We start from the raw sequence: 25,557 nt of genomic DNA on the forward strand, positions 1-25,557 counted from the left end.
CAGTTGATAGACATCTGAATTAATTCCAGCATCTGGCTACTGGGAATAATGCTGCTATGAGTATTTCCATACAAAACTTTAGAAAAAAGTTTCTTGGTAGGTAAATATCTGGGAGGTGAGTTGTTGGGACATATGGTAAGAGTATGTTTAACTTCTTAAGAAACTGCCAAACTGTTTTCCAGAGTGTACATAGCATTTTACATTCCCACCAGCCTCTCTCCATCTCACCAATATTTGGTAGGGTCAGTTTTCTTCATTATGGCCAGAAAATCATTTGTTGGCAATAGAAAATGAAACCTCTATGAACCTCACTTACGAGAGTAGGATAACTTGCTCCTGTGTCTTATAGGATTGCTCTAAAGATCAAAGGAGCTCTTTATATTGCAAAAAAAAAGACGTTACTGGCGATTATGTTCAAAAACTTTTAGCTGTTGGCTCGGCGCCCGTAGCACAGTGGTTACGGCATCAGCCACGTACACCGAGGCTGGCGCATTTGAACCCAGGCCAGCTAAACAGCAATGACAGCTGCAACAAAAAACTAGCTGGGTGCTATGGCGGGCGCCTGTAGTTCCAGCTACTTGGGCAGCTGAGGCAAGAGAATCGCTTGAGCCCAAGAGTTTGAGTTTGCTGTGAGCTGTGATGTTACAGCACTCTATCAAGGGCGGCATAGTGATACTCTGTCTCAAAAAAACAAAAAAAAAAAACTCTTTTAGCTGTTAAATTTAACATTCACATATCCATCTCAGAATAAGATGAAAACTTGTCCAAGTTTTAATATAAGGTGTATGTTTTGATCAAACTTGTTCCACCTGCTCTAAAGGCAATTTTTAATCAAATTGTGAGCTTTTGCCATATGCCAGGTAACTATATTGGGTATTGAATTATCAGCCTTATTTAACTGTGACAGAATATAATGGTTTGCAGATGGTGGGCAGAGTTTTCTTTCCCTCTCAAACTTGGATGGTCTGGTAAATGTCTGCCTGTGACTTGTGTTCGGATGGTTGTGGGGGTTTTCCTTTGGACCTGGGCACATATGTTCTGTTCTAACAGAATGGATGTAGAAAGATAGGGGTCTCAGAGAAACTGCCAAGAGCAATCTATGTAAAAATATCCATTTCCGCAGTTTTACTTTGCAATTCTGATTCTATGAAAACTGCCAGTTTGTACATTTTCAAAGAACAAAGGAGTGTTTTGGATACATTTTCCCCCTTTACCTGTGGAAGACAGCTGTGTATTATAAATCTAAGAAAACTTGCTGTGGGCTGTAGGTTTGAAATCTGGGCTGGATTTTGTGAAATTTCCTTATCAGCAATTCTTCACACCTGTTGGAAAAGACCTTTGGACTACAGAAGCTGAACTGGGTGTTTGACCATGTAGCACTGTGTCAACAAAGGGCTTTGTAGTATTTTAAATGAGAAGGCAAAGAGAGCCAAAGCTAGATGTTAAGTCAGTCAAAGAAACTTGCATCCGGGAGTGAAAATATATCCTGGGTGGCTTCCAAAGCCAGGAGGTTTATATTAATCCTGGTGACGATTTATATTAACTCGGTAATGTTACATAATCCTAACTTCATTCTTACTAAACAATTGTAATAAATTGAGAAACAGGTACATGAAATTCTTTTTGATTAAAATGATGCAGATGATGGTCACAGCAAACAGAAAGCTTTCGATGCAGGATTCCAGGGTGGAGGTACCCTGGGAATTATTGTTTTCCAGTTTTAACCTAATGAGCAAAAGTTCTCACCTTACATGACTTTGAAAAGTTTCGTTTGAGTGGGTGTTTGGGCACCTGTTATGTTTGGAGATTCATATTTCAAAGCTTCCAAATGTTGTAGTCTGATATGTGAATTAAAAAGAGGATGAAGAAAGCCTTTAGGCTCTTGGAAGTCTTTTTCTGGAGTGGGGTGTCCAAGCTGCAGTTGCATGCTGATTTTGTGAGGATGTCTTTGCTTAAGTGTGATGTTGGATGGCATGAGAAGTACACACGAACCTTGTCTTTGCTAGTAAGCTTTCCTTAGTGTTTGCGTATTTAATGTACGGCCTAAGACAACTCATATTCTTCCGGTGCGTGGCAGTGTGTCATGTAGAACATTACCAATAATGTGGTTTGGGTATAGAGTTATATTTGAGATAACAGTTTTAGCAGATGCCTGAAGTTGATGTTGTTTTGGAAGCAGCTGTTTGCAAATAAAAAAATCAAGACTGACAGGCAGTTGTAAGTGTTATTCTTTCCATGTGTTACCAGCTTCTCTTCCCAAAGTGGGAGTTACCAGGAACGTGTTGGACTTGGAACTTGGAAATTGGAACGTGGCCCCTGGTGGAGTTAATGTGTGTTCTTTAAATAGGCAGACTTCAGGATTTTTATAGAATACTTTATATTCATTTTTGGTGCTGTTTTTCACTTTTGTAGTGGAGGATTTCAACCCCTCTTTGGGGACATGGTTGAAGAACTATGGATGGGGTCAACAAGTTAAAATTCCCTGATGTGGGGGAGACGAATGTGCATGGAGAGGGCCTCGTATGGGATTTTCCTAGGAATGCTTGTAGAGCCTCCTTCTGGGGGCCCAGGGTCTTGCTGGCAGGCCCCGAGGGCTTTTATCCAATTCAAGGTTGACTTACCAGGGATCCTAATAACAGGGGTGACAGCCAACGCTGAAGGCCCTGCTGGTGGATTTGAAAGCAGGTTCCTCACTGGCAATGAGGGAGTGACCCTTTTTAAGTCATATTTTTATATCTTTTTAAATTTTCCCTCCTAGGTGGACAAGAGGGAATAAACATGTGATGTATGATTAACTGGCCATTTCAAGTGACCTCTATGTTGTTAGACTTTAATTACTGACTGATTTGTGAGTACATTTGATCTATTTAGGAATTATTTCCAGGAGACAAATAGAGTCAGTGAGATGTGTAGAAAGAGTGTGGGATTAGGCTTTGGAGCAACCTGCCCAGGTCACGAGCTGTGTGGCACCAGGCAAGGCTGATCTCAGAGCTTTAATTTCCTCGTGCAGGAGGAGGGTGGGAGTTTCCTGTCTTCCTGAAGGTCAGTCTTTAATATAATGCCATTGAAGCTCTTAGCACGTGAGGGTGATACATTGCCAGCACTCCATTACTGGAAGGCAGTGTTTTTGCTGTTGATCCACACAGTTGAAAGTAGCATACTCCTGTCACTCTTATGTTAAGAACGCAGTAATAGGCCTGCTGCGGTGGCTCACTCCTGTAATCCCAGCACTCTGACGGGCTGATGTGGGAGGATTGCTTGAGTTTAGGAGTTTGAGACCAGCCTGAGCCTGTGAGACCCTGTCTCTATTAAAAATAGAAAACATAGCTGGGCATTGTGGTGGGTAGCTGTACTTCCAGCTACTTGGGAGGCTTAAGGCAGGAAGATAGGATGAACCCAGGAGTTTGAGGTCGCTGTAAACAAGGCTGGTGCTATAGCAAGCACTCCAGCCTGGGCAACAGAGTGAGACTGTCTCACAAACACACACAAATGTAGTAATGGTCTCTTAAACTAAAAGTTGCATATACCATAACCAATATATTTTAAATCTTTTCAAATACATTGATTTGATTTCTTTTAAATCAAATTAGAAATAAAATAGGAATAAATTAAGTTGAAAATTTTAGGAAAAAATTGATTTAAAATGCCATTTCAAGCGATAGTTCTGTTATAACATATCCACGTTAACATGCTGATTCACAAGGTCGTGCTTAACGTCCTTTTTGTTAGAGTTGATGAAATTGTTGTGCAGAATAGAAATAGGTTAGTGAGATTATTAAATCTCAGTGTTGCATTCTATCGTGTGGGTATACATCATGCGTCATAAGGTAATTCTTTATAACTTGAAGGGCCAGTGAATATCCAATAATTTTTTCTTTGAGAGAGAGTCTCATTCAGTCACCCTGTAGAGTGCAGTGGCATCATAGCTCACAGCAACCTCAAATTCTTGGGCTCATGTAATCCTCTTGTCTCAGCATCTTGAGTACCTGAGCACCCCCAGGTCTCAGGTCTTCAGTCTTTATCACCTGTCTTTGGCAACACTTTGATTCTGTGAAACCAAAGAAAGAGGAAAGCTTTGAAAAGCTAGGCATTGAAAAGCTAAAAATTATCATGTTTCATTGTTCAGTGAAGAAGTAAAAAATGGAAATGGAAGCAATGCCAAAAAATACGCCCAGGGTGAAAACAGTACGATTTAGAAATTTCTATGTTTTTGAGCTACAGTCCTAAGCTTTGAAGTTCATTAGGTGTCTGGTATAATCTTAGCACAGTTTATGCTGGCAGACTAAGTTCTGATATTCACTAGAAACTTTAGTTTCTCTTTTGAGATTCCAATTGACAGGTGGATTTTCGGTATGATAGGATGTCAGTGGAGTTGGTCTATGTTGGCGGAGGAGGTCTGAGGCTTTGACCTGGGAGAATGGGAACCCCCAGGTCCTGAAGGGTTCTCAGAGAGGGTGAAGCAGTGCAGAGACCTACTACGCTTGTGTTTTAAGGAGCCCTGCTGCCTGAAAGTTCTTGTCCAGTCTTGGTGAAGTCGGACAAGTTAACTTTGCCTCTGGGCCTCTGCTTCTCTGTCAATAAAAAGGGGGGGATAATGGTGTTGGCCTTACGATCCCAGAGTACTCTACTTAAGTTGGTTGCATAGAGGGAACAGAGGGGCTATTGTATTTTTAGTCCTTTCTTTGGCTTCTCTGGGTGGGGTCTCTGTGTCACACTTGTGAATAGTAAATAAGGCTGTGGATGCTTCCTGAAGATTCTTGCATTCTTTGAGAAAGATATTTGCTTTTCAAAAAGTTTTTTTTAGGCTACTCGGGAGGCTGAGGCAAGAGAATCACTTAAGCCCAGGAGTTGGAGGTTGCTGTGAGCTGTGTGAGGCCACGGCACTCTACCGAGGGCCATAAAGTGAGACTCTGTCTCTACAACAAAAAAAAAAAAAAAGTTTTTTTAGGAGAGGAATATGAGAGCCATGATAATTTTGAGGGTGGTGTTTTCCCACAAAATGCAATCCAAACTCATAATTAAATCTTGTTTGTTTCATTTACAGGGAACACGGGTCTGGCTGAGAGAAAATGGCCAACATTTTCCAAGTACCGTAAATTCCTGTGCAGAAGGCGTCATCGTCTTCCGAACAGACTATGGCCAGGTGAGAGTGATCCCTGCAGCTTCCTGACGTCTGTGCTCTGCTCTGTAGATGGTCTGACCCAGCGGCGCCTGTGCTTGCCTTGCCCCACACGTTACATTATTTCTCTAAGGGATAAACCCCAATCCCAGTGAGAATGTAGGACATCACACATTGTGAGTGTGTGATGGGTACAATACAGCACAGCCAAGGGACAGAAGGGCTCACACTGGCCTGGTTTCCTTCCTGGGTATCTTTTCTACCTTCTTTTACCCTTTCAAGAATCAGAAGTGTAGGATGTTAGGCAATTTGAGAAAAAGCGTAAATGTATTAATATCTGCCAATCAATGACCTTATCACTTTCTCTTAAGATTCTTAAACTTTCATAGTGACTTAGTCGGTTTAGGCTGCCCTGACCGAATTCCGTAAACTTCATGGACTGTAAGCAGCAGACATTTACTTCTCACGATTCTGGGGGCTGGGGAGTCCAAGATTAAGGCACCGTCAGTTTGGTGGCTGGTGAGGACCCGGCTTCCAGTTCACAGGCTGCCGACTTCTCACTGTTCCGCTCACTCACATGGTGGACGGGGCAAGGGAGCTTTCACGGGTCTCTTTTACATTAATAAGAGCACCAGTCTCATTCGTGATGGCTTCATCTTCATGACCTAACCCCCACCCCCGTCCCCAAGGCCCCATCTTTCTATATTGTTGCACAGGGGGTTAGGATTTCAACATAGGATTTTGTGGAGGATACACACGCTCAGTCCATAACACAGAATTTTGGAAACCTTAGTGCGCCAGTGAGAATTGAGGGTCAAGAAGACTCACCCACTTACGCTGAGCCTTGTCATCTCCCTTGTTAAGCACTGAAGAAGTCTCACCTGTACACGGCAAGACCACTACGCCTGGACCCCATTCCGTAGTGTAAAATGAATAAAAAGCATTTCCCCCAAAATACATGTGTGAATCCAGAAACCCATTCGCTGCTTGATTATACTTTGACTATCATGAGAGGAACCCAAGTTTCCTCATTTTAAATAGGACACCTATTTCAATGTGACAGATGGGAACCCCCCCCATCTGTTGAGGACACCTTGAAATTTAAGGCTTAGGGCGCTGAAAGGAAGCTGGGACATGGGGCTACTATCTTCTTAGACCCCTCTTTGCTTTCTCTGTTCAGTGGGGCTCACTCTTTGTCACACTTGGTATGGTCAATAGAGGCTGCTGATCTAAAACATGTAGAAGTGAACTGAGTTTGCGAGTTGTTGTGTTGAGAACAAAAGCTTCAGGGTCCATTTTTCTGTGGTTTAAGGTAGATGGGCCACTTGGTTAACAAACTTCTCAGCAGGGTTGGTCTGTTTGGTGGAGCCTTACTCATTTCTTGGCTTATAAACAGTACTGATGTTGGGCTGTTTTGCAACTCTTTTTTTTTTTTTTTACCATCTGAGAGTCTTGAATGGTTTCTTAGTATTTATCTCTATTTTTTTTTTTTGTTTTTGAGACAGAATTTTATTATGTCGCCGTCGGTAGAGTGCCATGGCATCACAGCTTACAGCAACCTCAAACTCTTGGGCTTAAGCGATTCTCTTGCCTCAGCCTCCTAAGTAGCTGGGACTACAGGTGCCTGCCACAATGCCCGGCTGTTTTTTGTTGCGGTTGTCATTGTTGTTTAGCTGGCCCGGGCTGGTTCTAACCGGCCAGCCTCGCTGTATGTGGCTGGTGCCATAACCACTGTGCTACGGGTGCTGAGCCCTCAGTATTTATCTAGTATAAAGATACACTTGTGTTTTGTAGATGTGGACTTGGGGGTGTGGGGAAAGATAGGGGCAAATAGATCACACATCCCTTCCCTTCCCTTCCCTTCCCTGTCTCACTTTGTCACCTTTGGTAGAGTGCTATGGCATCATAGCTCACAGCAACCTCAAACTCTTAGGCTCAAGCAATTCTCTTGCCTCAGCCTCCCGAGTAGCTGGGACTACAGTTGTCCGCCACAGTGCCTGGCTACTTTTTAGAGACAGGGTCTTGCTCTGGCTCAGACTGGTCTCAAACCCGTGAGCTTAGGCAATCCACCTGCCTCAGCCTCCCAAGTGCTAGGATTACAGGCGCGAGCCACTGCATCCGGCAGAGACTTAAGTTTCTTTAAGGCTTTCCATATATACTTCTCAAGGTGACGTGGAAAGGGAAAAACAATGTGTAAACAGTATAATTCATTTAACAAAGTGAAATAGATTTTTAATGGGATCCATTTATTTCCTTTGAATTATATTTTAATCCTTGTATTCTTTTATCTTTGCTTTAAAAAAAATTTTTGATTAAAAAGCATACATTAACTTTACTATCTTAACTGTTTCTACGAGTGTAGTTCAGTAGTTGTGCAACAGATCTGCAGAACTTCATCTTGCAGCACTGAAACTCTAGCCACTAAACATCAATTCTCTCCACCCGCTCTCTGCAGCCCTGGGTAGCTTCTATTCTTCTTTTCTATGATTTTAATTACTTCAGATCAGGGAGGTTCAACCTTTTGGCTTCTCTCAGCCACACTGAAAGAAGAAGAGCTGTCTTGGGTCACACATTAAATACACAAACCCTAAACAAAGCTGATGAGCAAAGTGAAAGGCCTGTGCATGATTTTCATGATATTGGCCACCACATATAAGCAAAAAAGTACTCATGTAACAGTCCTAATCATACAGGATTGTGTTTACTTTTATTATAAAAGTTAATGGACAGGAAAATAGAAAGCAAGGTTTGGGCCCCTTTCACATTTCAGCTGCTGACCCAGATCGAGGCAAAGAGTCGATTGTAAAGCATGTGAAGAGCCACTGAGGTGTGCACGCACCCTTAATAATCGAATAAGAATGCTTACTTGACGTCTAAGTAACACTGAATGACTAGCGTTGCAATGGCAGGTTGAAATATTGATAATGGCTGCTTTGTCGAGTCATCAAGAGCAACTGTGATGTCTGATGGTGTCAGTTCAACTATTTGCACTTGGACAATAACATAATGGAAGCCGCACAGTGCAGTGAAACTGAAGCCACACGTGTGTACAAATAGTGAGCACATATGTGTGTTTATTTCATGTGACACTGTGACATGACCTTGTTGTCTACAAAGTTCCTGCTTGAGAATTGTGCAGTCCAATTCCATCAAATAATCACTAAAAAACTCCTAATGTTTTAAGTAAGTTTATGGTTTTGTACTGGGCTGTGTTCATAGTCATCCTGGGCCACGTGCAGGCTGTGTGTTGGATACCCCTGCTTCAGTTACTTCATATGAGTGGAGTCACACAGTATTTGGTCTTTTGCGACTAGATTATTTCTATTAGGGCAGTGTCTCCAGGGCTTTCTATTCCTGTCTAACTAAGCTTTGTTGGCAGAGGCTCTTGACATGACAACTCCACCTGTCTTATGGTGCCTTTGACTCTTGGACGGCAACACGTAAAGCCCTTGCTGGCTACAGTTGACAGGCAGCTCTCAATGAGCTTGGATGGGGTAGGAGGGTTAGGTCAGTAGTTTTGGTCATTTTCGACAGTATTCATGGATTGTGGGTTTAGAAAGAACGAAAGCCAGGATACTGTGTACTTGAAAACAACACTGAACCTTGACCTCTAATCTTCAGTTGGTCATCAAATACTTGTTTTTGTTTGTCCAGTCTCTCATTCCCAGATATGACAAGTGTAATTAGCCTGGAGATGCGTGTAGGAATTGTAGGGTTTACAGTATGACAAAAATAATGCCAGGTTTGTTTTTTGTTTGTTTTTTGAGACAGAGTCTTACTCTGTCACCCTAGGTAGAGTGCCATAGTGCCCTGGATAGAATGCTGTGGCTCTCATAGCTCACAGCAACCTCAAACTCTTGAGCTTAGGTAATTCTCTTCCCTTGGCCTCCCAAGTAGCTGGCATTACAGGTGCTGACCACAATGTCCAGCTAGTTTTTCTATTTTTAGTAGAGATGTAATCTCGCTCTTGCTTAGTCTGGAAAAATCAGGCCAGATTTTAAAAATTGGGTTCAAGCTCAGATCAAGAATTGGCACTGGCCCAAATACTCTAGCTGCTTTTCTACTGACCTATACAGTCCTCCCCTCCTTACATCAAGTCATTCTAAAATTTACAGGAATAGTCACTAAGGATAAGGAGAGGTTCATATGCTGGTCCTGGTGCCCAGGATAGGAACGCCTGTGCTGTCACTAGGCAGGGAGAGATTCTTGAAGGAATCAGGCTCAAAAATCTAGAGCATAGCCTTGTTCTGGTCAAGCCCGTCCTTGGTTTCTTTTTAAAATACTGGTTAATTTTGACTCAATTTGGTATGTTATTAAAGGATGTTAAGATACTGGGGTTTCTGGAGGAAGGACAGAATGAGAAGTTAGTATTTAATGGGTACAGATTTTCAGTTTGGGAGCGTGAAAAATTTCTGAAAATGGTGGAGATGACTGTACAGCAATGTCATTGTACTTAACACCAATGAACTGTGCATGAAACATGCTTCAACTGGTGCACTTGGGGTTAGTGTGTGTGTGTGTTTATTTATTTTACCCCTTCCATACACACACTAAAAGATATCAATCAGTGTTTGGGTCAAATGGTAATGGGCAGAAATTATTAAATGATACTGGTTTCTTTGAAAACAATTCCTTTGAAATTTGTACATTGCCCAGTTATGACCTCTGAAGAGTCCATAACTGCTTTACTTAACTCTTAGTGTAATTTCTCTTTGATTTAGAGCAGTACATCTGTGATGTCAACACCTGTGAATCACCTGGGATCTTGTTAAGATGCAGATTCTGACAGGCCAGTGGGTTGGGCAGAAGAGTCTGCATTTTTCACAAGCTCTTCAGTGACATTGATGAGGCTGAACAAACCATACTGGAGTAGTGAGGATTTAGAAGATATTCCTGGAAAATGTCTTACGATCATGGTCACCTAAAATGAAGAGCAGGATGACCTCAATCCCTTATTTATACCACCGGTTTCTGTTTTGGAGGAAGCAAAGATAGTTGACAAGGAGGAAAGCTTTGGACAAAGTTTAAACGTTTTTTTTCTGGCCCTTCAAAGCTGTCCCTCTCTTTCCCAATCTCTGTGCTCTCCCTTCCAGCCACCATTTCACCTTCAGCGTGGCCAGTGGTTGGACTAACTGCAGTATAGTCATTCTCAGGTGCCTTAAAGAGCAATTTTAAAAATCCTCTTTAGTGTTAGAGACCCAGCAGGGCTGTGTGTAACTAAAATCCCAAGTGGAACCTCTGGGACACTGGGTAGACCAAAGATAATAGTGTATTGTTTTGCTTGAGTTCATGAAAGGGTTCGCTGATTTCTCAGTTCATTCAGTCTCATGAGAATTTTGCACATTCGCTCAGCTGCTCTTTTCTCTTTTTTTTTTTTTTGCCAGGGATATAGTTTTATGTTAATTTAAAGTTTCGTAACACTCTAAGATTTAAATTACTGTAGGTTGATACTAGGAATATGGAGGGCCGAACGTCCCCATTTGACTTGTAGCTTATATTCACTGTGAAGCATTTGCAGATGGGAAAAAGAAAGGAGCAAATGACATGCTCTCACACTCTGTTGAAAAATATATGTCACTGTGGGCTCCACGGCGCACAGGCAAGTCAGCACGTGTCCTGCGAGTTAGATGTTGGTTGTCTTCTTGGACAACATGCTTTGGACAGACTTTCAGCAGAGCATATTTTAAAAAGCACCGTAGTTCCACTGGGTGCCTATACAGCTGAGAGATCAACTCTCGTGAAGAGGGAAGAGGGAAGACAGCGCTGAACATGTGTTTTGTTCCAGAACATTCAGGAGGTGTACCGTCACCGCAGCACCCTGTAAGAACATTGTAGAATTGAGTAATAAGTTCTAAATTAGACTTTTCATGTTAAGAGTTTGAAGTATTTTGTTATCTTTTTCTGGAAAGGGTCTAATTTGATTGCTCTAAAATAACCTTAGCATGATATCAATTTCCCTGCTTGTATTTTCAGAGTGGTTCTTCAATTGACCACAGTACATTTAATCAGGGCAATTATACTGTGCAGTGATTCCATTTGGTTTTCTGTTTGAATTGTCTCTATATGCAGTCTTCCTAAATATTTACTGGTTGGGGATTTAATCATCCAAATCTTCTCCATGACCTTCTTTTTTATTTGCAGCAAGTGTAACTGGACTTAGTTTTAAAAGTTCTCTCCTACACTGGGAACACATACTAATTACTAATCACATGTCCTGCTTAAAACCCTCTCTGACCTGTTGGGTTGGCCTTCCGGTTTTGGCTTGTTGGAGGTAATGACATGGGCCCAATTTTGTGAAACTTGATGAGGGGTTCGTTAGTGTGGTGACTTTTCACTTTTCAGTGCCTTTTTTTGGGGGGGGGGTCATTTTCCCACACTTTCTGCCCCGTCCTGCTGATTTTCTTTTCCTTTGCCCACTGGTGTCTTTTTTGTCCTTAGAATCTCCTGTGGATGCAGGCGCCTTTTGACCTCTTTCCAGCCACCTTCTCACTACACCGTCTGCACACTACTGTCACTGGCGCAGTCTCACGCTGGTGCAGTGCAGGGGAGTGGTCAGTGGGGACTAGCCAGCAGGTCTCCCATTGTGGGAACTGGACAGCTAGAGTCCAACTTTTTGGGTTTCAACTTTAAGTGGCCAGAGAAGTTGGAGCTGACTGCTGAGGGGAAGTGGTAGATCCTAGATATTTGAGCCCAGTGAAAAATCTCATCTGAGAGCCCAGGAATGCATGTGCTCTCCAGTAGCCAGACGCTGCATTCCCGGCTTGTCACGCAAAGCCAGCTGCTGGCTGGGCAGCGGGGGTGGGGTTGGGGGGGAAGGGTGGCATGAGCCCAATGCACTCCTTCTTGGAGCTGGAGGGGGAGTGAGCCAGCAGCTGGCTTGATCCCCCTGCTGGCCTTATCCCCCAGGCTGCAGGAAGGGACCACCAGGGGTCCTGAGGGGACTAACTTCCGGGAAGATTGGCTGGGCTTTGAATTGTGGGGGGTGAGGGAACCAGCAGTTAGGCAGCTAAGCTCGTGAAGATGGAGGATGCGGATTTGAGGGCAACGTTCATGATGCACAAGTGGTATCATTAGGACATAGTGGCTCTTTGGAACCACACTCTGGCACAAAAGAGAGAGATCCTTTCTAGTCATCTGACCTGGACATCATTTCTTGCCTTTTATGTTTTGTTTTGTTTTTAATGTATCTTCTATCCCCTTCTTAGCCTTTTTTATCTCCTTTTTTTGTGCATGGGAGGGAAAATGTTTTCATTTAATGGGGACATTCATCGTACCCATTTTTCCCCTCAAAAGGATGGAAGTATAAGACCGTATGCATTTGGGCTCACTGTGCCTCTCAAGACTCTCAGACGTCCCGTGTCTGGAGTTGCTGCTTCCAACCAAATCGACTTCAAGGTTTGCATGAAGCACTTAAAACTGCAGTTTCTAGATGTTTTGAAGAGTTGGATGTAGGCAGTTCTGTGTGGCTCAGCCTAATAACATGTTCATGGCCTTTTATTTTAATTTTGTGATTTAGGTTATCATTGATCTGCTTCTGATTTTAAAATGGAATTTTTTCTGATGGCTTACAGGAAAGCTCAACCAAGTAGAAGTTTTCTTTGGTTGTTTTTTTTTTTTTTTTTTTTTTTTTTTTGCAGCTTTTGCCCAGGGCTGGGTTTGAACCCGCCACCTCCGGTATATGGGGCGGGCGCCCTACTCCTTTTACACCCCGCCCTTGTTTTTTTGTTTTTTGTTTTTTTTGCAGTCCAGTCGAGAGGGAAAGCACATCCCTAAAATAGCCCTCGGGCTTCAGTTCTGTTGCTTTTGCTATTGTGTGTACACATGTGCTAACAGCTGTAACTTTGGTATTCCTTCTGGAGTTTTCACTTTCTCTGGTGGGTGTCTAAAGGATTTGCTATGATTAGTCTCTTCTGTAAATACTCAAATTTGAGTTGAAAGAAAAATGAATAAATACACAGTTTTTTTTAGACAAGAACTCAGGTTTTGTGTGTATTTATGGGGATAAATACACATTGTGTACAACTTAGCATTTTCACCATTTTAAGTTTACAGTTCGGGGCATTAACGTCATATGTAGTGGTGAGCTATCATATCATTTCTAAAACTTTTTCATTAGCCCAAACAAAAATTCTGAATTCATTAAGCAATGACTCATCTAGTCATTTTTTTAAAATTTCAGATTACTATAAGGGTACAAATGATTAGGTCACACTGTTTGCATTTGTTAGTGTAAAGTCCAAGTAGTAGTTGAGCCCTTCCCCCAGGAGGTGTGCCGTGTACCCCTACATTGTACCCATTAGGTGAGAGCTCACCAAACCCTCTCCCTCTTCCCTCTCTCCCCTCCCTGTAATTTATTTTTAAATCGCTTTCCTGTTGGATACTTCTCCTTACGCTGCTTCTAAAAATAACAGGATATTAGAAATTCTGGTTTGTATTTTTTTCTTAAAGAATAGATCGTGAAAGATTGTGGCTTGAGGCTGAGCTTTGGATTCCTGGATTGGAGAATCTAGCGGTCCAGCTTAGCTCCCTGACCACTTAGCTTTGGCCACTTGTACACGTAGAGGTGGATGGCGCTACCCCTGTGGATGGATGAAAGGTTTCTCTTAAGAGGAAAATGGGTTCTACAGTCATTGTAAAAGTAAGGAGAAAGAGAAATATGCTGGTAACAGATAATTTTTAAAAATTAGATGTATGGTATTTGGCTTCTTTTGTTGAAACTTTAGTAGGGCTCCATCTGTTATTCTTGGAATTCACTTCAATTAAAACAGTGCAGCTGTATTAAAAAGATAGCATTGAGCTGTGCAACTCCTAAATTCCTCATGTTTTTTCCCATATTTTGCCATTGCTCCTGGAAATAAATACCTGTCTCTGAGATGCACGTTAAACACCAGTTTGCAGTTTCTTAGAGTCAGAGGTCTGTACTCTGGAAACTTGACTCCACTTTCAGTCTTCCCTTCAAGACCAAGTAAAATGTAACTTATCCAACTAACTTAGTTTTGAGCTTAAAAAAAATGTTGATATGCTCTGAAATCCCTGTGGTTCTGACTCTCTAGACCTCTTCCGAGAAGTTGGTTTGGCATTTTGTGGCTCAAAGATGGAAAATCAAATGTTTCCATTAATTTTCACTCTGGGACTATAGAAGAAAAAAAAAGTTTGATTGTTTATTATGCACTTAGCTCTGGGAAAAACATGTGCATGTTTACAAATCTGTGCAGCCTGTACTGAAAGCTCACTGCAATCTGGGAGGAGGCCCAAGCGCCAGCAGGCCAAACCCCCTTGTTGTTTCCCCCACCGGAAACCTGGTTTCTGCAGAGCTGGGTCCAGCTCCCAGCCTTCATTCAGGGCTGAATGTGTTGATGCAATCTGCTCACAGAGGTCACAACCACTTGAAAGAGCCACCTTATCACATGTGCACATTTGGCTTTTTTTTCTCTCCTCACCAAGGTCTCTGAGAACGGGGACTTGTCATTGCTGTGTCCCTAGCACCCAGGAGCAGAGTCTGGCCCAGAGGCGCCCTCAGTAAATACTGAATGGATGAATGAAGCTCTGTTGGAAGTCAGCAGGGAGCCAAATAAGTCACTAGAATGCTGTGTGCTTTGTTAAGCATGTTATCATGTGACATTTTAATTAAAAAGTTAACAAGCCTTAACTTTGAACCATAAATGACCAAAAAAGAGCTGCATGTCCCAAAATCGTGGTGGGAGTTTTACCATGTTATTTGTACCTGCGTAGTGTATAGACCACCATTGACTATAGGACCAGGATGAAAGAAAGAGGGTGGAGAAAAGCTTGGGAATTCTTTCACTTAATAGAGTCCAGAAACATAGGAATTGTGTTTTCATTTCTTGGGTGGAGTGGGTAGGTGTCTTGACTTCAGTTCAGAATCTTTTTTCAAAGTTCAGCATTTTCAAAACCTGAGATTGTTATTCCATACACTTCAACAGTCATATTGAAGCAGGACACAGCAGCAAACATCCTAAGTTACCTTTATGTCCTAAGGAATATGCCTGTGTGAGGTGTCACAGACCTCAGTTTGCCAGTAGGGCATACCGTTTCTGTTCTGTTACCCGCCACATTCCCAGCACTGCTGAAAAACCCAATGGTAAGACCTCCTGCTCTCTGGGGCCTGTTTCCCTGCATCTTTAAGCAAATCTAGCTTCTTTCTGATCCTTTTTGGCAGAGCATGGCTTTTGTCTTCCCACCCCAGCACCTTTAGACTGAACAGCTGGGCTCCTCCCTGCCTGGCCTCCCCAGACAGCTGTGTGGAGAGGGGATTAGATCTCTGTTCATGGTGCGTGCTGGCCCCAGCAAGGCTGTAGCCAAGTACACACACACATTAACTGCTTTTGCAAGGAGGGGCTTGCTAGGCTTGGGGCTCCTTTGGCTTCCTGTCCCCCTTTGTGCCCACTTGTTGGTTTTTCCCTTAGTGGGTTTTCCTGGACTTTGGCTTCCTTTTTCCTCCCTGGGTCTACTGAATGTACCTTTTCTTCCCCATCTTTAGGGTTGGTCCCTTCATCTGGTCTCAAGCATGCCTCTGACCTGCCTGAGCCTCCCATCTTTGTTTGACATCCAGGCTCCAGGCTCAGCTTCTAGATAGCTTCGCCCACTCATACCTGTGCAAGCCTGTGGTCTATCCAGATCCTTCCTGCAACTGGTAGACTCCTGGGCTTGCAGTGCTGGTGTCTGGGCACAAAGAGAAGGCCTGGTGTTTGTTGCCATTGGCTCCACTGGCTTTTGTTTTTGTGGTTAGCTTTGAAAATTAAATAGCTTCCATTGGAAGATAAGTGGGACACTCTCTTGCATCCTTGGTACCCATGATTCCTGAAAATAATCAGCTCATTAATGCCAGATGCTGAGCGCAGAGTAGGCAGTGGTTTATGACTAGAAGACATGAAATAGAAAACTGGTTGAATCCAACTCAATTGTTTTGTTTTGAATGGTTAAATAAATCCTATACCTTTATGATACGTGATATTTTGTGAAAAATGCGAAGACCTTGTTTGGAAACAAAAACAACTCAGAAAATTATCTCTGGGAATCAAACATGGCATTATTTACTGCTTACTGGTAGGTATGATGTCAGTAGAAAAAGCAGAGGCAATTTGTCAGATTTAGGCAACTGTCTGTCTGGGAATGAGTTGTAGCCATTCTAAAAATTCATTTATAGGCCTGTTATTTGGAACACGTTTTTGCAAAGATTCAGTGATATATATGATGGGTCAATTATCCAGCTAGTCTGCAATGTCCTCCATGGGCATCCGCAACCCTCCTGGGGAGGGCTGATGCTAAAGCTCTCTATTGCCTGATTCCAACTTTAAAGCTGTTCAGATTCTAACTCAAGAGGCCACAGTGGTGACAGTAGGGAATCCCATTCTCCTTGTGATCCCCTCCCTGGTAGGCCATGGGACAGGGGCACCCCGTTCTAAACCACATCTTCCTCATAGTTGATGAGGAGGAAGACCTCGTCAGGGTCAGCATTTCAGATGGGGTAAGGGAAGAGGATGGTATTTGCTGGGTGACAGCCCCCACCCAGCACTGTGCTGGTGAGTACCAGTCTCTTTGTCCTGTTTAATCCTCGGAACCCTACAAGCCAGCTGGACTTGACTGATATGACAGTTGAACTTAGATGTGGTAACAGGTCCAAGAGGCCACACTTGGCCAGTGGTCAGTGCGATAGCTGAGGTTTGCAACTGGGGTTTATCATCTTTCACTTTATCATGTTGGCACCTAAGGAGGAGTCTGAATAAGAAGGGTCAGAGTGTTGACGGGATCGCTGGCTCCTTCCTTTTCTCTCCGTGGGCCCCAGGGATCTAGAATACTCGTCCTCTGCTTTCCTGTCGTGACATCTCTGCTCTTTGAAGTTACTCTTCAAGACTGGCAGGTTTTCCTGACACCTCCCTGCTGCCTTCTACTCTCTTAACTTTTTTCCTTTGTTTTGCTGCGTTGCTCTAGGGAGAGAGAAGGGCCACTTTTTTAGTGTTTCATAGCCTTGTGCTCACAGTCTTGACACATGATGCTTCTTTTGGCAAAGTCGTTCCCCACACTGGCTGCCATTGCAATGCACTGGGAAGCTCTTACAGGAAAGAGCCTTGGCAAAAAACCCAGAATCTCAGGTGAGACCCAGGCCATGCTGTGGTTTTAAAAAAGCTTAGTGGGTGCTTTTTAATGAGCATCCGGGTTCAGAACGATGTCATAGATAGACCATCATATCAAAATGTTACCTTAGAAATTATTGATAAAGCACAGCTTCTGCAGGCTGGGCTTAGGAAGATGCTTATGATTGTATAAGCTAGGCCTTGGTTTTGCCCAGGGAGCTTCCTTTTGGGCCATCTTTTCTGGGAAATAGCTCCTTCTATCTGTCCATCTGTCTGTTGACATGCCCACCTGGCCATCCATCATCTCTCCTGGGACCCTTGTTTGTGTGGGTCTCTGGACTTCATCTGTTTACTCTCTCCAGAGCCTCGACCTGCTCTTGATCTTCCCATCCCCCATCCTTCTCCCACCTTCTCCTGGGACACTGTTAGAGTAGGAAGTTTGGGTTTAAGTGTCCCAGATACTGAAGCAGTGTTTCTGCACGTGTGAGGCTCCAGCTTCCTGCTTCATAATCATTGTGGCCCTTGTTAAAAAGTTCCTTGGCCTTTGTAAACATTGCCTGAATCCAGCTCTTGGTGAATTTGGTTTTGGAATCTGCATTTAACAAGTTGCTCAGATTTTATTCGCACTAACTCAATGGGTACTTTGATCTGAGATGAACTGGAAAGTTCTCTTGTCTCTTCCACACACACCCCCCACCTCCAATTACTTGCTATTGACTTCATATTGGGCTACTGTGTGCCCTGTGAGGTGGGGGCTCTGGGGAAAGGCCAGCTTTCTCTCTGTGGCCTAAATCTTCAGGGAGGGTTGATTCTTTCATTTCCCCACCCCCTATAGTCCTGCCCCCTTTTCTCTCTGTGTCTGAAGCAGAGATGTTTGGTGACTTCTGCCTTGTGAGAGAGTGTGAAGATTTTTCTAGAAATCCCGGTGGAGAAACTGTCTCCTCAGGTCAGCTACACACATGGGGGCCATTAATGGTGGTCTTTGGATTCAGATAACTCAGTTAAGTTCTATCCATGTTTCTGAGATAAACCTTATACCTGTTTCTATCTCAAAGACAGAGAGGGGATTAGGGCCTGAAAGGGGTGGGCCTGGGTGTCTGTGAAGGAGAAGACCGGCTCTGGGGGTAGGTGAAGGTGGCATCTTGGGGAAGGGCTTTGCCGTGGTCTGAATGTTTGTGTCCTCCCCCCCCCCCCCCCGGCCTTACATTCTTATGGTAAGATCCCTCAGTGTGATAGTGTGGAGAGGTGTTTAGGTCATGAGGACAGATCCCTGGTGAGTGGGATTCGTGTCCTCCTCAAAGAGGCCTGAGGGAGCTTGCTTCTCCTTCTACCAAAAGAGGAAAACATGCTCATCATCTTTAGTCATCAGAGAAATGCAAATCAAAACCACTTTGAGGGGCAGCGCCTGTGGCTCAGTCGGTAGGGCGCCGGCCCCATATACCGAGGGTGGCGGGTTCAAACCCGGCCCTGGCCAAACTGCAACCAAAAAATAGCCGGGCGTTGTGGCGGGCGCCTGTGGTCCCAGCTACTCGGGAGGCTGAGGCAAGAGAATCGCTTAAGCCCAGGAGTTGGAGGTTGCTGTGAGCTGTGTGAGGCCACGGCACTCTACCGAGGGCCATAAAGTGAGACTCTGTCTCTACAAAAAAAAAAAAAAAAAAAAAAAAAACCACTTTGAGATATCATCTAACTCCAGTAAGAGTGGACCACATCACAGAATCCCAAAACTGCAGATGTTGGTGTGGATATGGAGAGAAGGGAACACTTCTGCCTTGCTGGTGGGAATGAAAGCTAATATGCTTCTTTTGGAAAGGAGTTTGGAAAACACTGAGGGAACTAAAAGTAGACCTGCCCTTTGACCCTGCAATTCCTCTTCTAGGTACATATCCAGGTGACCAGAAATCATTTTACAACAAAGAGATTTGCACCAGAATGTTTACTGCAGCCTAATTCATAATTGCCAAGTCATGGAAGCAGCCCAAGTACCCATTGACCCTTGAATAGATTAACAAATTGTGGTATATGTACACCAAGGAATACTACGCAGCCATAAAATGATGGAGACTTCACATCTTTTATGTTTACGTGGATGGAGCTGGAACATATTCTTCTTAGTAAAGTATCTCAAGAATGGAAGAAAAAGTATCCAATGTACTCAGTACTATTATGAAACCAATATATAATCACCCACACTTTTATACAAATGATAAAACACAACAGTAACCCAGGATGAAGGAGGGAAGAGGAGGGTGAGGGAGGGGAGGGGGGAGGCTGGGTGGAGGAAAGGTAATCGGTGAGACCTCACCTATGGTGCATATTGCAAGGGTACATGTCAAATGTATTAAGAGTAAAGTATAAATGTCTTAACACAACAATTAAGTAAGTGAGGTGAAGGCAATGTTAACCAGTTTGATGTAAGCGCTCCAAATTGTACATAAAATCAGCACATCGTACCCCATAAATGCAGTAATGTACATAGCTATGATTTAAGAAAAAAAAAAAGAAAAAAAAAATAGAGGACACAGCTGGAAGGTACCATCCGTGAGCCCGAAAGCAACCCTCGGTGGACACCAAATCTCCTTATTCTTGGACTTCCCAGTCTCCAGAATTGTGAGAAATAAATTGCTGTTGTTGACGAGCTCCCGGCCTGTGGGATTCTATTACGGCAGCCCAGACAGACTGAGGCCATTTGTTTCTTCCGCTCTACTCCCGTGGCACTCCACCCTCCGTGGCTCGAAAGCCCCCGCTGTGGGCTGGAGGACGGTGTGGGGTGAAGAATTGGTGCATCAGTCCCAGCCAGAAGCCCCTCTCTGGGGAGAGAAGGAAGCTAGAGCCCTGTGGATGCCCCATGCTGGTAACCTCTGCCTAGGGAGTGTGTGTTAAACTGCTTTTATTTCAAACTGTCTGATTGTGCTGCCGTTTTAAAGCTAATAGACGTGTCGAAAGATCAAACTGGTAACTTTGGAGGGACTGAACTTCCAGAGGTATTGGAAATACTCAGTGTATTGCTGGTGTATGGTTCATCAAGGCTGTGTGTTTTACTGTATGCAAATGAAAACTCTATTTTATAAGAAAGTAGCATCTACTTTTTCTGAAGGCAGCTGTTTGTGGCGTGACATGTGTTACCAACACAGCATCCTTGTGTAAAATTTATGTAACAGTTCTAGCATTTCACAGGGACAGTGAAGCACAGCCTTCACCCACAGCCTGGTTTGTACCCAATATGGGTTGAGCCAGTTTCTTACATTTTTAACTGTCTGCAAAAACTAACGAGAAGAATAATTTTATGATACATGAAGACTGTATGAAATCCAAATTTAATAAAGATGTGTTGGAACATAGCCACACCCATCCATTGGTCTCTCATCTGTGACTTTGGTGTCTTGTGGAAGGGCTTTGCAATGGCCTGAGTGTTTGTAGCCCCCCACCCCCACCCCCACCCCCAGTGCTAATGTGCACAGCCGAGGACCAGCAGAGCCTCAAGTATAGACCCATCTGGCTTTCTGCAGAAAAAGTTTGCCCAGCCTGATCTAAAGGACCATTTCCCCCAATTACTTCTGAAATGCTATTTAGTGCTGCAGGGGGTCTTCCAGAGAGCTCCCAGTCTGGGCTACACACTGGATCACTTGAGGAGCTACTAAATGAGATTCCTGGGCCACGATTCCATGCCAAAGGCTGCGAGCTTCACTGTGAGCCCAGGGATTTATCTGTAGCCAGCAAGAGCAGCCAGCATGAGCTGTGAACCTCATGGTGGACAGCTGGGTGATCCACGGGTTATTAAGCCCCATTGTTTTCCCAGTGAGGGGAAATGCCTTGCCCAGGAGGATAAAATAGTCTACGGTTAGTGGCTGAACTCATGTTTCTTGTCACCTGTAGAGCAGTGGCTCTCAAAATTGAGCTGGTATCTGAATCCCCTGCAAGGCTTGTTAAACCACTGAATCCTGGGCCTGAACGCAGAGTTTCTGATTCAGCAAGTGTCAGGTGGAGCCTGAACATTTTCATTTCTTACTAGCTCCAGGTGCCTGCTTCCTGCTGGTCTGGAAGCCATGCTTCCAAAACAGGTTTGTAGGGCTTGGCAGGCTGTATGTGGATTTTTTTTTAATTCATAGTCAAAATAAAAGCATCTGATACGCCATCTTCCTCCCAAAGCATATTCTTTGAAAACACAGATGGTCACCCACACAGCCCAAGTACCCTTTTCGACTGCAGCAGCCTTAAAGGAATCATTCTTGAGCAGAGTTGTTGTGTCGGAAGCAAGACATAGTCTGGAGTTCTTAGTTTTAAATACTAACACCTGCCAATGGTTTAGTCTGTTACCGGGTGTTGTTTTCTGTGTTGGCTTGATGGAGAGCCACTCGCAGGCACAGCAAATAGGAAAAGCCTGTGTGTGGTGTGTTCATTACAGCCCAACATCTTTCCAAAGAAGGTCTCTAGGCCTTCTGGAAGTATTTCAGAGAGTGAGTTGATGGTGCTTGTTCACTCTCAGAAGTTGCTGTAGAGGCCGGGGCATGGTGGCTGATACTGTAATCCTAGCACTGTGGGAGGCCAAGGCAGGTGGATCGCTTGAGCTCAGGAGTTCAAGACCAGACTCGGCAAGGCTGAGGGGTTTTAACGAAACCCCGTCTCTACTAACAGTAGAAAAATTAGACAAGCATTGTGGCAGGCACCTGTAGTCCCTACTACTCGGGAAGCTGAGACAGGACAATCACTTGAGCCCAGGAGTTTGAGGTTGCTGTGAGCTATGAAGACACCACAGCACTCAACCCAGGGAGACAGAGTGAGACTCTGTCTTTAAAAAAAAAAAAAAGAAGTTGCTGTAGAAATGTTGACACCCGTAATGTTTATTTTTAGCATGGAAGAGCAATGAAATTGTTAACTTATCATTTGGGGCATGAGGTTAATACATGCTCCTCCTTTTCTAAGCTCTGTTTATTTCCATTTAGAAGTGCTGTTGGAACTCCTAGACTTTCCGCAGGTGTTTACTGTTTTCTTTCATTCCCTGGTCCGGACCAACTGGCATAAAGAAACTGGGAAGAGGGCCGAGGTTACCTGGGTGAGGCAGGCGAGGCCCTGGGGTTGAAAATGTACGGAAACACTCATTCAGGATCCTGCACCACCTCCCACGTGGGCACATCTTCAACTGTGTGCACTGGTCCCTGCACGCTACCCCTTCGGACAAGGGGCCCCACCTGCGGAGTCCAGTTCCCATCCTCCACGTGTTCTGCTTGCACGACTCATCCCTACCCTTAAAGTGTTCTGAGGAAACTCACTTGGCGCAGTTGTTCCATTGGTGTGTTCTTAGAGACAGCTGTGTCTGTACATCGTTGTGAGATGGCTGGCGCACACTTCACAGTGTGTAATACGATGGCTTTGATTCTCCCAGTGGGTTTGTGGGGGAAAAGAGATGGAGGCTTTATAGTAGGCTTGCACGATCTCATGTAAGACTATATAATACTACGTTTGTAAATTCAGCCGGTGTCCCGTGTTAGAGGTACCCAGGGCAGTCGCTTCCTTTCAGAGCTAAAGTCAGCCTTTCACGTAGCTGCTGTTTGAGTGTTCCAGACGGTTCTGGGAATCATTTTGAAATAATTAATAGTAGTCTTAAGTCTTCCAGTGAGGGTAACAGGGTAGCTAACCCTTGAGAATTCAGCAAGTATTTTGGTCTCCTGGAATGATCTGCTGTTCTGAAATGTATCCATCTTCCTGCCATGTCAGCCTTCATGCTGCTCTGTTCCAAGCATCTGCTTTTCCTCACACAGAGCTAATGACAGCTGTTAACTGGCTGGGCAGAGAGACAGTCACTCCTGTGACAATGGGCTGAAGCATATGCTGTCCTGAGTTTCAGGAAGCTTTTGTCACAAAAGACTCCAAAGAGATCAGGCCTCCAGGGACTGTTGCCAGCATGCCTTTGTAAAGGGCGAATCCTGTCCCAGTAACCTAATTTCCTTCCCTGAGCAGTGTTAAACCAGGGAGATGAAAACTCGGCCATTTCAACTTTAGCGTGTGTATTTTTTATGATATAAGATACACTTAAAATTTGAAGATAGCATCATTTAAGACATTTATACTGCTTTATTTATTTACTTTTTCTCCACCAAAAGGTCACAGCTTGCCTTGGAAAATGGTACCTGGGCCTCCTAGACCTTTGGTTGGGGCACTAGTGAATGTAGATGTCAGGGGATTTTGAATGTTTCCCTTTGGTACGTTCTCTGCAATGTAAGATGATGTAAATTATCATAGAGAAAATAATTCCTGCTGCTTGAGGAAAGCCATACTCAAGAGTATCCATTTTTGGCTCATTGCTATCTTTGATGGAGATTTTAAAATCGTTTGCAGATGTTACTTTTAGCTGCAAAAGCAAAAGCAGCTGAAGCCACATTTTAGCACCTCAGATTTGAGTAGTTAATAACTTTCATAAGTTTCAGCAAAGGTCTGCAATGCAAAGACATTTTTTTTAAGAGACAGGGTCTTGCTCTGTCACTTGACTAGAGTACAATGGCATCGTAGCTCACTGCAGCCTCCATCTTCCGGGCTCAAGTGATCCTCTTGTCTTAGCCTCCCAAACAGCTGGGACAACAGGGGTGCACCCCTCCGTCTAGCTAATTTTTCTATTTTTTGTAAAAACTATAGTCTCGGTATTTTGCTCAGGCTAGTCTTGAACTCCTAGCCTCAAAGGATCCTCCTGCCTTGGCCTCCAAAAGTGTTAGCATTACAGGTGAGAGTTACCCCACCGGGCCATAAATTGTTTTTTTTAATGGATCTTTGAGGTTCTCTTTTTAAATGTTGTCTGCTATCAGCCTATATGAGGTCTAGGGTGGGGATCATCCCATTTCCTTGCTTGTTCCGCCCACAGTGGTCCCGAGTGGACGGTTTACCGTTGTTACTTCTCAGCAACTCTGGTTGTTCACAAAAGCTTTTGAAGAATTCCTGGAAGAAATTCCCAGGAGATTTACTTGAGTCATTTTAGTTCAGGGATCTGTTAAACTCAAGGAATTTGGGGCAGAAAATTACTTTCTAGATCAGTGGTTCTCAACCTTCCTAATGCCGTGACCCTTTAATACAGTTCCTGTGGGTTGCGACCCATGGGTTGAGAACTGCTGCTCTAGATCATTTAGTTTGCTGTGTCGTTTCAGATGTGACCAGGGTTGGGCTCTAGTGCTTTGTTCTAGGTCACATGAGAGAGAAAACTGAAGAATTGGGAGAAAATAGTCCCCTCACTGATGAATCAGGCCTCTTTCGGTTTTGTGGACCACCTTCTGCTTGATGTTGATGAGGTTTAGCTAGTCCAGGCCTGGAAAATAACCCAAATGACCCTTCCGTAGGGAGCTACCCACTTAGGAAATCAGAACAAGAATTCAGAGTACCATTAAGAAATTTGATAGCTGTCTCAAAGCCAGAGGCAAACATTAAATTTTTTGTATCTGCATCCCAGTAAATACTTGTGAATGAAGGCATTTAAGATAAAACCGAAAATAAGGCCCAATGAATGAGTTAATTTACGTATGGATAGGGAGTGGGACTTTTTCTTTACATCTGTGATTAAGCCAGTGGACACAATATTCACAGACAGAGATAAGTAAAGGTCACAGTGACCCGGAGAATAAAACTTTTTGTTACTTTGTTGATTTTTTTAAAGCTACACTCTCAACTCTATTACTCTTTTAAGTTATATACAGACTTGCTTTTTATTTGGCTTGTTCGGGGTATTTGTCTCTTTGTCCACCCATCCATCCTAACCAGTGATCAGCAAATATTTCCTGATTTCTTCAACTAAATTAACCAGGAATATTATAATTTAAGTTAGCATTGCTTGCTCTTCCCAGAGGACCCAGGTAGCCAATGAAAAGAGAAACCAGAACGGTGGTTTTTGCATATCTGAACAATCTGAAAAGGTTACCCACCCGTAAGTTACCACCTGAGCACTAAAAGGAAATCACCTGTTGGGAGGTGCTTCCTAAACCTTCCATGTATGGAATTCTCTGCTGTTCATGAGGTATTTCATTTGATCTGAATGTGGTCCTCCTAACTACTGTGTGACCCAAATTTCCAACTCTTAAAATGTTACTTGTAAAGATCTGCTGATTACCGCTTTGCTGTTGCTTAGACAGAAGCAATTTCAGGATCCATCAGTACCAGAGACCTAACTGCCCAGTATAAAACCTGAAGCTAGGTAGCACAACTGTGGGTGACATTCCCAAGGCCAACCGCTGTAGGTTCACATGTAACTTTTTCTTAGAGAGTGTGAAATCCAGAAGAATAAACAGAAAAAAAAAAAAAATCCCCAAAACATAATGGCTACTTTTTCATCCTCTCCCAGAAAGCCTTCAAATTTGTAGGTATATAACT

General features: G+C 43.6%; 1 protein-coding gene across 1 annotated transcript in view; it reads left to right on the forward strand.

The window, feature by feature from the left end:
* Positions 1-25,557, forward strand: part of MYO10 (myosin X) — a 225,647-nt gene that overhangs the window by 43,206 nt on the left and 156,884 nt on the right. The window contains exon 2 of the mRNA XM_053592862.1: positions 5,045-5,143. Coding sequence (XP_053448837.1) covers positions 5,045-5,143 — 99 coding nt within the window. The remainder of the gene's footprint in view (positions 1-5,044; positions 5,144-25,557) is intronic.

This window comes from Nycticebus coucang, chromosome 1, assembly GCF_027406575.1.
Source record: "Nycticebus coucang isolate mNycCou1 chromosome 1, mNycCou1.pri, whole genome shotgun sequence".
Lineage (NCBI taxonomy): Eukaryota > Metazoa > Chordata > Mammalia > Primates > Lorisidae > Nycticebus > Nycticebus coucang.